This window comes from Lampetra fluviatilis, chromosome 12 (assembly GCF_964198595.1).
Source record: "Lampetra fluviatilis chromosome 12, kcLamFluv1.1, whole genome shotgun sequence".
Taxonomy (NCBI): domain Eukaryota; kingdom Metazoa; phylum Chordata; class Hyperoartia; order Petromyzontiformes; family Petromyzontidae; genus Lampetra; species Lampetra fluviatilis.
Window position 1 is genome coordinate 14,345,821 of NC_136286.1, and position 13,061 is coordinate 14,358,881.

The window sequence follows — 13,061 nt, forward strand, 5'->3', positions numbered from 1 at the left end:
CCGTTCATTCTAATGAATACCCCCAATTGACTTCTCACAAAGTGTTATCCATTTTATCAACCCTGGAGAGATAATGTGCTGCTTTGATACCTGACCAAGATTGAAGTCACAACCGTCAAAGTTTTAGTATTTTTTTCTTCAAACAAACGCTCTTGACGGATTTATACCATCTATCTAAATACGCACATCGCACATGCACGCATGAATACATGCATGAATACATGCATGCGTGCACTTGAACTACACCTTGACAACAAACTACTACCCAGATCTCAAAATGGCACCGGGGCGCTGCGAGTCCATTTCCACAGTGGGCTCAACCCTCTTCCTTTGAATAACACCTCACATGGAGCAACGCTCCCACACCAACCCATCCCCAGGAAGCCACACCGGGGCCCCCGTGCCAGGCCACCGGCAGGCAGCAGCCACACCGCACGGCGGAAGCCCGCTACATACCGCGGAGCATGGGAAATGGCTAACCTTGTCACACCCAAGCAGTTTTTGTAACCTTGCCCAAGCCTCGCTCTCTTGCCTGCGAATAAGTGGAGCCAAGCTCTTGAAGGGCTGGTAATATTAGACTCAGACACTTCCCATGTTTAGTCTTGGCGTGCGTTTGGTTAAGTATGAATGGGGGGAGGAGTGCTTTTATTGGATGAGTTACTACCCGTATAAAGCATACGAGAGTATAATGCACACGGCTTCTCTTGCCAGGATTAATTGTAGCGTTTCTTTATTTAGCAAAGAAAAAGCCATGAGATGAATTAAGTTTCTGCTGTCACACGTTGATAGCTCTGGAGCAGACATGCTTTTATTTCGTGTTGAGAACGAGACACGTTTGATTTAAACTTGCCGCGTACTGCAGTGAGTTCATGGTTCTATATCCAGAACTGAATAGTTGGTTGAAGAATTGCCAAAAGTGAATTGACTTTAAAGATCAACATATCAAAGGGAACAAGAGACTATCGCATCCCAACACCAATGATACGATGACGCAACATCACTTCCTTCTTCTGCAAGACCCAAACACTGTTGTAAAGCTGGTACCTAACCAGCAAAGTTATCACGAACAGTATCTCAGCATCCGCCTTTAGGTCTTCTGCTCGGTGGTAGGCCGCTGGGTGCCACTTTAATGCACGATTCAGAAATGTGACATTGAACGTGACTGTAGGTCAATAAGAAAAAGCATGCCCTATGACACGGTAGTCAAGTTCTCGCAAAGCAGATCTACTTTCAATTGCCTCTTCCCCCTGCCTGAGTGAAAATAATACATTGATTAGAAAATATGTGCTGTCAAATGAATAAACACCTGCTACAAATGTACCTTTTGATGAGTGATTAATTTCATGATTTGATTCCCCACCACCGCCCCCCTCCAACTGTTTGGGGAGGGATGGGGGGGGGGGCTGTTTCAGATCCACTGCCATGCCGCTGTCCATCTCACGCATTCGTCTATTCCAGAAGAATGTGCAATGCTGGGGTCGCATCCCGAAGTGCGTTGTATTTTACGGGATGGAACTTATTTTTCGCTGATGCTGCATTGGCAGTGGTGCATTTGTAACGACAACTATAGCTCGAGTGTAAAGGCACCAATCCCGACTTTGGAAGATAACGTCGATGACTGCGTGAGCGTTGCCTCTTGCTCAAAAGAGGAACGCAATAGCTTATTTAAATGTGTTCACAATTTTCATCTAGCAGTATAATGCACTTGGTCAATGGCAGAAGACAGCCTGCGTTTGATTCCTGGCCAGACAACCCCCATGACTGACATGGCCACAGGGGGCCTTCATCCAGCAGGGGACTCACAATGGGCTGCAAATAATAATACCAATACGTTGTGTTTGGACCATCAAGTGCAATTCACACTGGGTTAGTTTTACAAACAAAAGTTATTTTAAGATAATAATGAAAAAAATCTGTTGCAGAGCAATGTCAGCTTGACAATAATGAAACTAAATGTCCACATGTTTTGTTTGCTGTTGATGGTCAATGACGTGGGGCGTCACATGTACCACGTGACTAAATACACGTGCCAGTCCTGTAACAGTCTGTGGCTCATCAGCAGGAGCTCGTGACGTCACTTGGCTCGCCCTACAAATTATTTTACGTCAAAATACAAATAACTTATTTTTGGTTTTTTTGTTTTGTTATCATTTCAATACAGAAAATCATTTCCAAGAAAAGGATAACGAGGTGAAGACACTGAAGGTAAACATAAAGACATGACGGTGAATCATGGTTCCCACTGCTCAGATGGTCATGTGTTGCAGTGGTGGACCGTGATGGCAATTCCACATCGCTATGGCTACGGTCAGTCTCAACAATGATACGATAATTATAATAAATAAATAAAAATAATTATTTATCCATGTTGGTGCTCATGGCTTTAATTCACCCACACTGAGATTTGAGTCGAATGCTCTGCCCACAGCCACTCTGCTGTCGAAAAACACAACACTTCACTTTTTTCTTAATCACGCTTGCTGAGCATCGGCCCAGAGGCTCAACACCAAGTGGCTGGCAACAAACAGCACTATTAATATTGTCATGCACTAGCAGTAGTATGTTTCTTTAATTGACCAAGGCCGTAAGAGGGAAGCAGCAGAAAGAGAAGTGTTGCCACCTGCAGCGTGGTTGGTTGAATGGGCTCTGGAGCAGTCTGATGGACCAAGTCCTGAACATGGCTGGAGCAATGAACGATTGAAGTTGACGGGAACAGCAGCCGTGATAGTTGGGAAGAAAGAGTGACTAGGAGGTGACTGAACGCCAGTGAATGAGTTAATCGTGTGACTCAATGAGTGATAGATCATCAAATTAGCGTGTCTGCTGTACACTCATTAGCCATGCAGCAACAACAAAGGGCACTGGAAACTGTGACATCAGCCTTGTGGGAGGATGTTGCTCATTTAACAACCTTGCTCTTTGGAAGGACTATCTGGGTATTTTTACGTGACTTTTAGCAGAGATATAAGCAGTTTGCTGACACTGTGATGAAAGCATGGGCAATGACGCATGCAAAAGGACCACCTCTTTGCTCGATGCAGAATGTTAACTTTGCCAAATCTGTACGCAGCAGTGCAAGCACTCCCGTTAAAACAACATCAGCATGTCTTGCTAATGTGTTGTTATCTATTCTTAAATAATGAACAAAAATACTAGACTCGCACGAACAGTGTTTGTAGATGACGCCCACCCCATAACTCTCGGAGCCATCAAAGCCCCTGACTAATTAATTCCGCCAATTTTTTTACTTTGCACCAAAAAATTGCACGAACATTTCACACGAGAACAGAAAAATGAACAGAAAAACAGAATCTTTATTTTCAAACGGAATTCTTTAGGGATAGATTTTTTTTGTTTCTTTGTTTTTCCTCTTTTTGACGGATATCAGAGTTCGGTAAAACCCAAACAAAAATATGTAAAGTGCAATAAATTGATGGGTGCCAGCCCTCCTGATGTAATAAACATGTCCCGGCAATTTCCGGAGCTGGTGACGTTGAAATGTGGGATGGTGCAGCCCAAGTGCCTTGGAGCACCCGAGGCACGAGTGGAAACAGTTAAACGCGAACGGTGATAAACCCCTTGGTGCTAGAGAGTAGCAACTTCGAGCAAAACTACATTCATAACTACAACCCAAATGCATTTCATAAAACTGAATATACGCAAAGCTTTCATCCAATGGTCATCGTATCTGTGACTTATAATACCTGATATTACAAATAGAATTAATGTCGCAAAGTTCCTCTTCGAAAATATTTTGTGTCTGCGTATTTCTTGTTCTTCTGGCGTACATACATATATACTACCCTTATTGAGCTATGGCTACTTGTGTCTCCATTGCAAAAGGGAGAATGAATCTTACCGGACTTTCACTCCTTCACCGTGTAAACAAGAGAATTGAATCAATATGCTCTCTCTCAGGTCACCCCGAGCCTGTCTGTCAGTGCCTTGCGGGGCTGGAGCACGGCTTCCGGCGACAGAGACTGGCACTCGTTCGCCACGCCAGGTTCCCAGGCAGCCCCTCCCGGCGTGCGCGGGGAGGAATTTCCGCTCACACGGTATGCCGGTTGGTGTGACGTTTGTCTTGGCGGCTGCCCGCGGGCTGAGAGGCAGCCTTAATCCACAAGCTTGCCCCGACACCATCTTCTGCCACTTCCACTCTCTCCCTCTCCACGTCTAAAGAATGCCCCCCCCCCACCTCAATTCCCATCGCCTGCCAGATCTCCTTCTCGCCCTTCCTCCTCCACCAATATCCTACATTGGCACCTCCACATTCTCCACTGGCTTTAGTCCGTAAACAGAGCCTCCATTTTGAGGGCAGGGCAGCCCAGTTGTCAACGTGCTTGCCGCTGAGCCAGAAGTTCGCACGTGGTCAGCAGTTCTGATCCTGCAGCTGCCTGCAATTTAACAACAAGCGTACTCTCTCCCGTGAAGTGAATGTTAAAGCCAAGGCATTAGAGTATCATTAATTCTGCCAAGCGATGCTATTGTTAGAGTACTTGACTCACAATCAGAAGCTAAGTTGGTATTAATCCATTGGGGGTCACCTGGGCTAGGGGTCAAGGTAACCTATCATCCCTCTGAGGTCAAGACCATGATTACCACTTTTGCGGGAAGTCAAAAGTGGTTGCTTTTCCCTTGCTCAGGGCTATCAAAGAGTATCCGTGCGCAATCCTCATTTGAGCACAGACACACGTGACATTTGATTAAGCCACCTTCATTTTGTGACAGTGCCATCGTCAATTGTACCCACAAACAAATTGACAAGGCCAGAAAAGCCTCTACTACATCAGCCTCAACGGGCAATCAATTGGTTTGGCTTCGCGCACCTTAACGCTGATCACCTTCCTGTTACTATACCGCCAATGAGGCTAGGGACAAAATGCTGAAAATGCACAGCATCTCAAGGAAGCTTAAAACAACACCCAATCTGGGCAAACGAATAACGTGTGCATCACGGACGGATTGTGCAGCTCGCGTTGTACAAGATGTGCTGCGACCACTACAGAAGCGGCGTGGTGGCTACCGCCTCTAACATCGGCCGACACCTTCCCGGGCTCTTCCCAAAACAATCGCCACTGGTGGCGCTGTGCACCTGACGTAAGCCACGTTGGCTCATCCAGTGTTCCACTGCTAAGCGTGGGGTTATTTTTCTTTGCACGTGTTATTTTTCATTGAAGGTAAAAAAAAGTGAAGAAAATATTTCAATTATTCATTCCATCAAAAGGCAAAGTGTAATCAAAACAGGATTGGGCCCAGGAAGAAACCGACACAGGCTTTTCTTAAGGCCCCAGTGTACGGAGCTGGAATAAATTTCCCTTTCTTGCTTTGGCAATACAACATCCATCACCATTCATGACCAAAAATAACAATGACAGAATTAAAGAGTGGATCTTGAGAAAAGCCTGTGGTGTTACTACCACTGAAATGAGCCAACACACACAAGATCCCCCCTGTAGTCTGGATCGACTGCTGGTTGCAAGCACTGTTTGTGAGCACCTATCACCCCAAGAATAGAACGCAAGATGTCGGCACCTTTGTTTCCCCAGCGATGATGATGATGATGATGCTGACGCTAAGCTCCATCAAACTATGGCAGAGCATACCGCCAGCACTGGCTACGGATCTCGACACATTGAAACTTCTCACTGCAGGAAGTTACTCCAAATCGTGCTTGCTGCTGTTTGCATTTCTCAACTACAGTGAAACTATCCGCAAATCGTGTTGTCCATGGCACTAAAGAAGAACCATGGATACTTCTGTTATCTATGGGTGCATTTTTCCGAGAAGAAAAACAAGCTTGAGAAAATTACTAAATTAGCCACTCATTTTCTGTTTTGTTGAACCAAAAATGTTTTGCAAATGGATTTTTAATGGGATTTTTTTAAAGCAAATGTTTAAGGGGAGTGCCAACCCAATTCCCCAAACAGATCTGTTACCAGTGATGAAACCATCACTCCTTATACTAGATAACCTAGTTTAATCAAGGGCAGCTGTCAAATTTGAACCCACGTTCCGTTCTAAGGCGTACAAGCTCAGTGCCCGACCTCTGACCCACCCAGCCACCTCATTAACAACCCTAATTTATACAAACACTCGAGTGCAATTCAAGTCTGAACTCGGCTCAACCCTGCGTCGTTTCAGAGATCTGCAATCAGGGTGATTTTGTTACAGACTGAGATGAAACTATCAAAGTATCAAATGTCCCTCTGGAATGTATCGCCAGGATATCTGCCGCATTTGACATGGCCAGTAAACCCCCCCAACTGGCCTGGGTTGTTCAGCCACCTCGGTGAAAGGGATTTTTAGAGAAATCGTTGAATATTCGAAAGCAACTACGCAGAGATGTAAAGGCAGACTAACGCTCACAGGGAAAACAAGCAAGCGATATATTCTATAGACAATCACTTGAGGTGTGCCTACAATTAGCACGACAGCTGCCTAGGCGCTCAAGCTTCAGCGGCTGACTGAGAGAGATGTCAGTTGCCTGCAGCATTGGGACAGGCTCTGCACATGTAATACAGCAAAAATAAACAGTGCCAGTGGGATGTCATGCATCTGCCACCAGGTCATCGACGAGAAAGCCGCACAGCACCCAAAAAATGTCCTTGTTGACTTTGACTCGTTATCGGTTTATCGCACAATCTCACTCTCCAGAAAGCCCCGGGACAGATGGGGTGAAAAGTAGGTGGGTGGGAAAGGGTAAATTAATCTGACATTTTGGGTTCATGTCAATCACAGTACGTGTCTGTGTGTCATTAAGCAGTATGGCATGTTTCCACCAATACTGCATACTGTTAGTATAGAGCATATCTTCATTATCCTGCAAAAAGTATGTGGCACATTGTCAGAGTGGGCGTGTAAATTTGTGCGATAAAAAAAGGCATGTGGCGAGTAGTGCTGCTGCCAAAGAGCGCAACTCACAATTAGTCAAAAGTTCAAATGCAAGTCTGGAGGTGAACTCAGCCCGTCGTCCACTCTTTGGGGTTGTTAATAAAGAGTGCCCCTTGGTGTGAGTCAACAGTTGGTGCCATGTGGAGAGGATGGCCCCCAGCGAGGAGTACCACCACCATCCATTCATTCATTACTCACTTTGAGCAGTGGCAAGTTGTGGTTATGAATGTAGATACGTTAATGGTTTGTGGATGGGCGTTTTACGTGAAAAACTAGTGCTATTGTGTAAAACATGTTATCCTGCTAAAAGTTACAATCACCATTGCAATGACAGTTTATGATGTAATTACTTTACAGACTACTGGTATCATTGCTGGGAATATAAAAATATAATAATGAACTTAGTTGTATTGGAGACAACCATTGGAGACAGATGCATCTTTAAGATGCCATTATTTAAAGGTGTGTTAAAAAAAAACATTGGCACCCAAAGCATTGGCATCACATTCAAAGACTCAAGGTGTCCTCATCACATAAGCATTCTTGTTGATTGTAAATTATATCTACCATGAAATTGAAGTGCTTTCAAAGAGACATATGGCTGTAATAAATCTTATATTCGATTCGGAATAAAATCACTTATATATAAGCAGCAGTCTTGCTGTACATTTAAATTCAATACAAAACGTTTAAGACAAGCTGAGTGTATTTCACAACAGTGAGAAATGTGAATATCTATTGTTTATCTGCACAATACCCAGGCATTTGAATTATGAGAATGATTTGTATTTAGCTGATAAAATTGTCATCCTATAGAGGACAATTAGAAACTAATGACAATTATATGAACTGATTAAATAAATGAATAAAGAAGACTGAAAAGTTGTACTCGAAGGATTGTACAACTTGAACATCACGTTAGCTCATATTTATCCAACCAAGCTTAGGAATAAATTAAGCACTTACTCACCTGGAGATTGCATGTTGGTACTGTAGTATTCCACATCCTGCACAACACAAACACATCGAAACCACACACTGCCATTAGAACACTTTTAAACACAACATGCAACCACAACATATTTGCTTGATTTCGCATTGGGCTGATAGAGAACATTGAACTTTACAGTGGTGCTGCAGGTGTGCTGTACAAATATTATTACATTTTCTTACAATGCAGCATGATGAAATGTTATGTTTGTAGCAGCAATGCAATGAACTCTACATTAGTATATATTAACATCATCATTAATATACAAATTACAGTCTTCATTATAACGTAGTTTCACTATGCCACAAGGTACTGTACAAATCGGAGGCAACTTTTACCCTGGTCAAAGAGTTAAATTCGTTTACTTAGATTAGATCCCAGAGAAGGTATTTGGACAGGTGGTGCTGTAATTAGATCACTTGGCATCTAATTGGAAGTTTGCAAGTTCAAAGCGTGGTCACGGGTCGACTCAGCCCACCGCACCTCTTGGAATTTCCACAACCGCCTCAAGGCGCCCAATGGTGATGCACACTGCTCCATTGAGCCAACATTTTGTGAAAAATACGAGCAAATTGCGAATATTTTCAGCTAACATCATTTTTTCAATACAGTGGTTGGAGCTATCTTTCCTTCAACGAATGAATCCGGCCACATATCTCATGTCAAGAATATCGCGCTCATAAATAGAAGGGGACGATGTGCTTAGCGGAATCAGTGTTTGATAGCAGCAGCTGGCACCTGCCCATTTTTCATAGGGCCCTTGCCCTGCTGCTGATGATGATGCTGCTGCTGCTGGCGCCGCTGCTGCTTGTCCTGCGTCTTCTCCTGAAGCTTGAGCCGCAGCGAGTGCAGCACCAGCTCCACGACGCCGGGGCTGCACCCCGTCACGCTGCGCACCACGTCCTGCGGGACGTGCATTCCGCACAGCTTGGAGAGCACCTTCCTGTGCGCGCACGCACACGCACAAGCACGAGCACTCACCAACACACTCGCGAATACACTCGCACACTCACCAATACACATGTACACTAGCTAATACAACCGCCAACAACCGCCATTCGCCACTAAGTGGCGGTGACGTTACCACGGCGCTTGTGCCAGGCTATGTGCACGTTAAGGCCACGTGAAGTGTCGAACGCCCGCTGGCAGGAGGTCACGAGGCAGAACCAGGTGCCACGGGTCGACTCACTGAGATGACAGAGATGAGTGGCAGATGCACCACCTGTGCACCCTACTGTGCCAACTTGCTGTATTTTATCCGCCCGGCACTCTGCTCGTTGTTGTGAGCGTCGCTCCTCCGCCCCCATGTAACACGCATTTCTAATAATAGGTTCCATTTTGCAATGTAATTAACAAATACACTCACACACTCACTAATATACTCGCACACATATACTCCTAAAATCACTCGCACACGAGCACGCACGAATACACGTGCACACGTACACTCGCTCACGCATTCAACAATTGCAAGTCAAGTTAAAGTGTCCCCCCGCTGCAATTAACGTATCTATGTATGCATATTGAACTTCTTTGCCACCGTACGTACCCAACCGTGCTATTCGGCAGTGTTCATTTCCATCGCTTAATACTCACGGATGGATTTCTTACTTCAGAGCCGAGGCACATATCTTAACATACATTTTTAAAAATGTTTTTTGTTTATTTTTAAAGTTACCTATTAATTACCTTAAATGTAATTTCTAAACGTTTACAACGTAATATAAACCAATATTAAATGTTTTTGTCCCAACGTTCCTTAATTTTTTGGGTGTTTTCAAGAGACATTGTAAATTTCTGCTCAGAAGAACGGACAGCCTAAAATATTGTCCATGCGCAGCCCTTTTGTAAACAAACCCACCGTGGGCTGAGGACCTCCCCACATCGTGCGGGTCACTGGGGTTACTTAACCATACTTCACTATGCTGGTGAGTGGAAGGTGGTGAAGGCGATGAACACAGAGTACAGTACAACAATGGGGTTTCTCTGCACTACCGTCTGCTGCCCACCTCGTAGCCCTACAACTGGTTGTGCCTCGTGGTCGTCCATCCAAGCAATGTCCAGGCTCAACCCTACTTAGCAGCGTGCATGCAGTTCTGCCAATGCAATCGCCGTTAGGTTTCATTTTTGATGCAATTACATATGAATAATTCAGTGAATAAATTGCCGAATTATGAATACCTTGGCTGTTACTTCAGCAGACTCGTGACTACAAGGGCACCCATTTAGATCTTGACTCAGTCCATCATCCCTGCGCGCCACACCTGGCGAGAGTCACCAGTCGTCGCTCTACGCTTGCACACACCTGTTGAGCGTATTCCAGTTGCTGATTTTTTGCTGCACTGAGTTGGCCGGGATGTAATTGTGCATCTCCACGATCCGTGGAAAGAAGTGCTTGACCAGCTCAGCCACCATCACTGCGTTACACGCACAAGGGGCGCGAGAAAATGGGCAGCGAGGGTCAACGTTTTAGAGGTTTTACGATGTGACATCATAAGAACTGTAAAGAGAAGTTTACTTGGGCAGGGCCCGTCTCAAGATGGGACAATAGACGGTGGTCAGTTAATGTGCAGGTTCTAGATGGATTGTTGCATTGTTGGATGATGAGATGTTGCGGCATTCATCCAGCAGTGAATATATCATGATTGATAATAATAATGATGATGATGCTGATGTAGAATGTGGACAGCATAATGTAGCATTGTTTTCTATTCACTGTATATACTGGGGATAATGCAATTAACACAAAGTATGCAACAATTGGAAGAAATGTAGGTGAAAAATACTTTTCTCAATCACAAACTATCATGTAACGGTATGACTGACAAATTTGTAGATTTAAAAAAGTATGGCTTTTGAAGTAACAAAGTAATTTATTCACATTTTGAGCAGTAAGATAAACCCACTGGACTCTTCACTCGGCATGTAACTATGCACTTATTGATTTAAATAAACTCTTAAGACTCTCAATGCGTGCATCAATTGTGCTTGTGAAAATCAATTAGCAATGCGTTATAAAGTATAAATCACATGCTAATAAAACCCTCCTACAATTTGCCCCGTGGGATGGATAAAACCGTGCAAACAGCACAAAAATAAAACCGTAAAACAAATGTGACGGCTCAATTTAAACCTTGAATCAAATCATGGCCGCAGACTTTGACAATTAATTAACTCACTGCGAGGGAGGGGGCTACATTGTTCTCTGCCTATTTGTTGCCAAATTTTTTCACACAAATGTGAAATGTCATTCTGCTGTGGTCACATGTGCATGCGTAAGCACAAGCCTCGGTTCGCGAGCTACACAAATGATGTCATTGCGGAGCGTGTGAGATGAATATCGCATTGCACCTGCAATGTCGCGAACACGAGGGCAAGTGAACATATTGGCCAGCACTTAATGAGGCCGGCGAGAGCGGCTGCTGCTGAGTCTTCATGCACTTGGGCGGCACTCGGCTCGACAAGCCACTCAAGTGTACTCCAACGCCAGGAACAGGATGGAAAGTCTGGACTCCGACCATTGGGTGTAAACATAAGGGGAGGTAATAATGCCACGGCAAATATGGGCCTGGCACAAATGTGTTTCTATTTGTTTAAAGCACACTACAAAAACAAAGTAAATGTTGTCCGCTCATTTCACGCAATATATTATACAGACACATTACTGTGGAGGGATGAAAGCATTGCAAAGCACACGACCATGCAGTAATGCTACCCTCAAATTAATCACTGGTCTAAAGCTCTATGAAAGTGCTTTGCTCCATTAGTTTTGCTATAAAACATTTTGGACATCCCTCCAATCAAATCTCACCCTGGACACAGTGGTTGTGCTCTACGCTTTGAATCGGGCAACATAAGTTCGACTCCAGGACACAATCCCTCTGAGCCACCATTAGTGTCCATATTTAAAAAAAAAAGTGTCTCGCTGCTCTGAAGAAGAAGCCGATTTCGTCATAGCCGTCCTTTGCCAGGATTCGAACCCCAAATATCAGTGCCAGGCCCGGCTCCAGCTCTTCTCGGATTTGTGGGGGTGGGGGTCGACCAAGTGAACTTGGGTGGTGCCAAAGGGACATTTGCAGTGCAGGGCTCACCCCAGTAATTTAGATTATTTTGATGCTATAAATGTCCACACGATAAGCCACTTTGTGGAGCTATCATTTGTGGCCAGGTCGCTTCTGAAAAATAAGCCAATAGCCCAGTGGGCTTTACCTGGTAAGATAAAAAATAGTTTTGTTTTATTTGTTGATTGTTTTACTGATTTGATTACATTTTCCTATACGTTGCACTCCTATCGTTATTTTGCATCGTTTTATCATTGTGACGTTCGGACCCGACCCTGACCGGACACCAAGAGCTTCACAGCTCATCGGATTCCTCCTGCGGTCTCAAGAAAAAATTCCCATCCTGATTTCAGCCGCCCCGTCAAGCACCGGTCCTGACTCGGGTCCCCTCCACAATTAGCGAGGGCCAAGCCGAGTGGAGGGGACACGCGAGTCGGGGGAGGGGGGGGCGGCCCCCCACGCCTCTCGCCACCGCAGCGTTACCGCCGTCGCTGAAGTCGCGGGCGATGTTGCGCTTGGGCCGAGAGAGCGGCACGGTGTCGATCCACGCGTAGAGCTCCTGCAGCGCCTCCTCGTCCATGCCGCCCTCGGGCCCCATCAGCCCCGAGGAGAGGGACGAGGAGGACGAGGAGCCCTGCTGCCCGGGCAGCGCGCAGTCCCCAGGCCGCCGCTGCCGCTGCTGCTGCTGCTGCTGGCTTACTGTGGCCATGGGACAAACTGTGATGAGCTCGTTGCCAGAGACACGCACAGGCGGACACAGGCAGAGAGACACGCACGGACACACAGAGCTCGCCTCGAACTGCCCCAGGTGCTTGTGAGCTCGTCCGCTGCCCAGAAAGCCGACTGAGTGCGGCGCGCAACGCGTTTGTTTACGCGGCGTCGCTATGGAGACGGGTGGGGGACACGTGCGTTGCGAGTGTGTGTACGCATAGGGATGTGTGTGTGTGTATGCATAGGTGTATGTGTACGTGTGTACGGGGAACGGTGGTGTAGCGGTTAGCGCTACGCTGCACTACGAACCCGGCTACCCAAGTTCGATTCCCGCTCACGGCCAACACACACAGTGACGATTATCTGAACCGGTCCTGGGCCTCCTCTAGGTCGACTCAGCATCAAAT

At 45.6% G+C, this 13,061-nt stretch overlaps 1 protein-coding gene across 3 annotated transcripts in view; it reads right to left on the reverse strand.

The window, feature by feature from the left end:
* SPEF1 (sperm flagellar and cilia associated 1) overlaps positions 1–12,796 on the reverse strand; it is a 49,958-nt gene extending 37,162 nt beyond the window's left edge. Inside the window, exons 1-5 of one of the 3 annotated variants that reach the window (XM_078861247.1) lie at positions 12,737–12,763; positions 12,427–12,642; positions 10,188–10,299; positions 8,621–8,825; positions 7,862–7,898 (exon numbers count right to left, since the gene is read on the reverse strand). In XM_078861247.1, the coding sequence (XP_078717373.1) occupies positions 7,862–7,898; positions 8,621–8,825; positions 10,188–10,299; positions 12,427–12,541 (469 nt within the window). In that variant the 5' untranslated portion in view covers positions 12,542–12,642; positions 12,737–12,763. Of the gene's footprint in view, positions 1–7,861; positions 7,899–8,620; positions 8,826–10,187; positions 10,300–12,426 lie in introns of all 3 variants that reach the window. The other 2 variants (XM_078861246.1, XM_078861249.1) reach the window with 2 other exon arrangements.
* Positions 12,797–13,061: the final 265 nt, after the last annotated feature.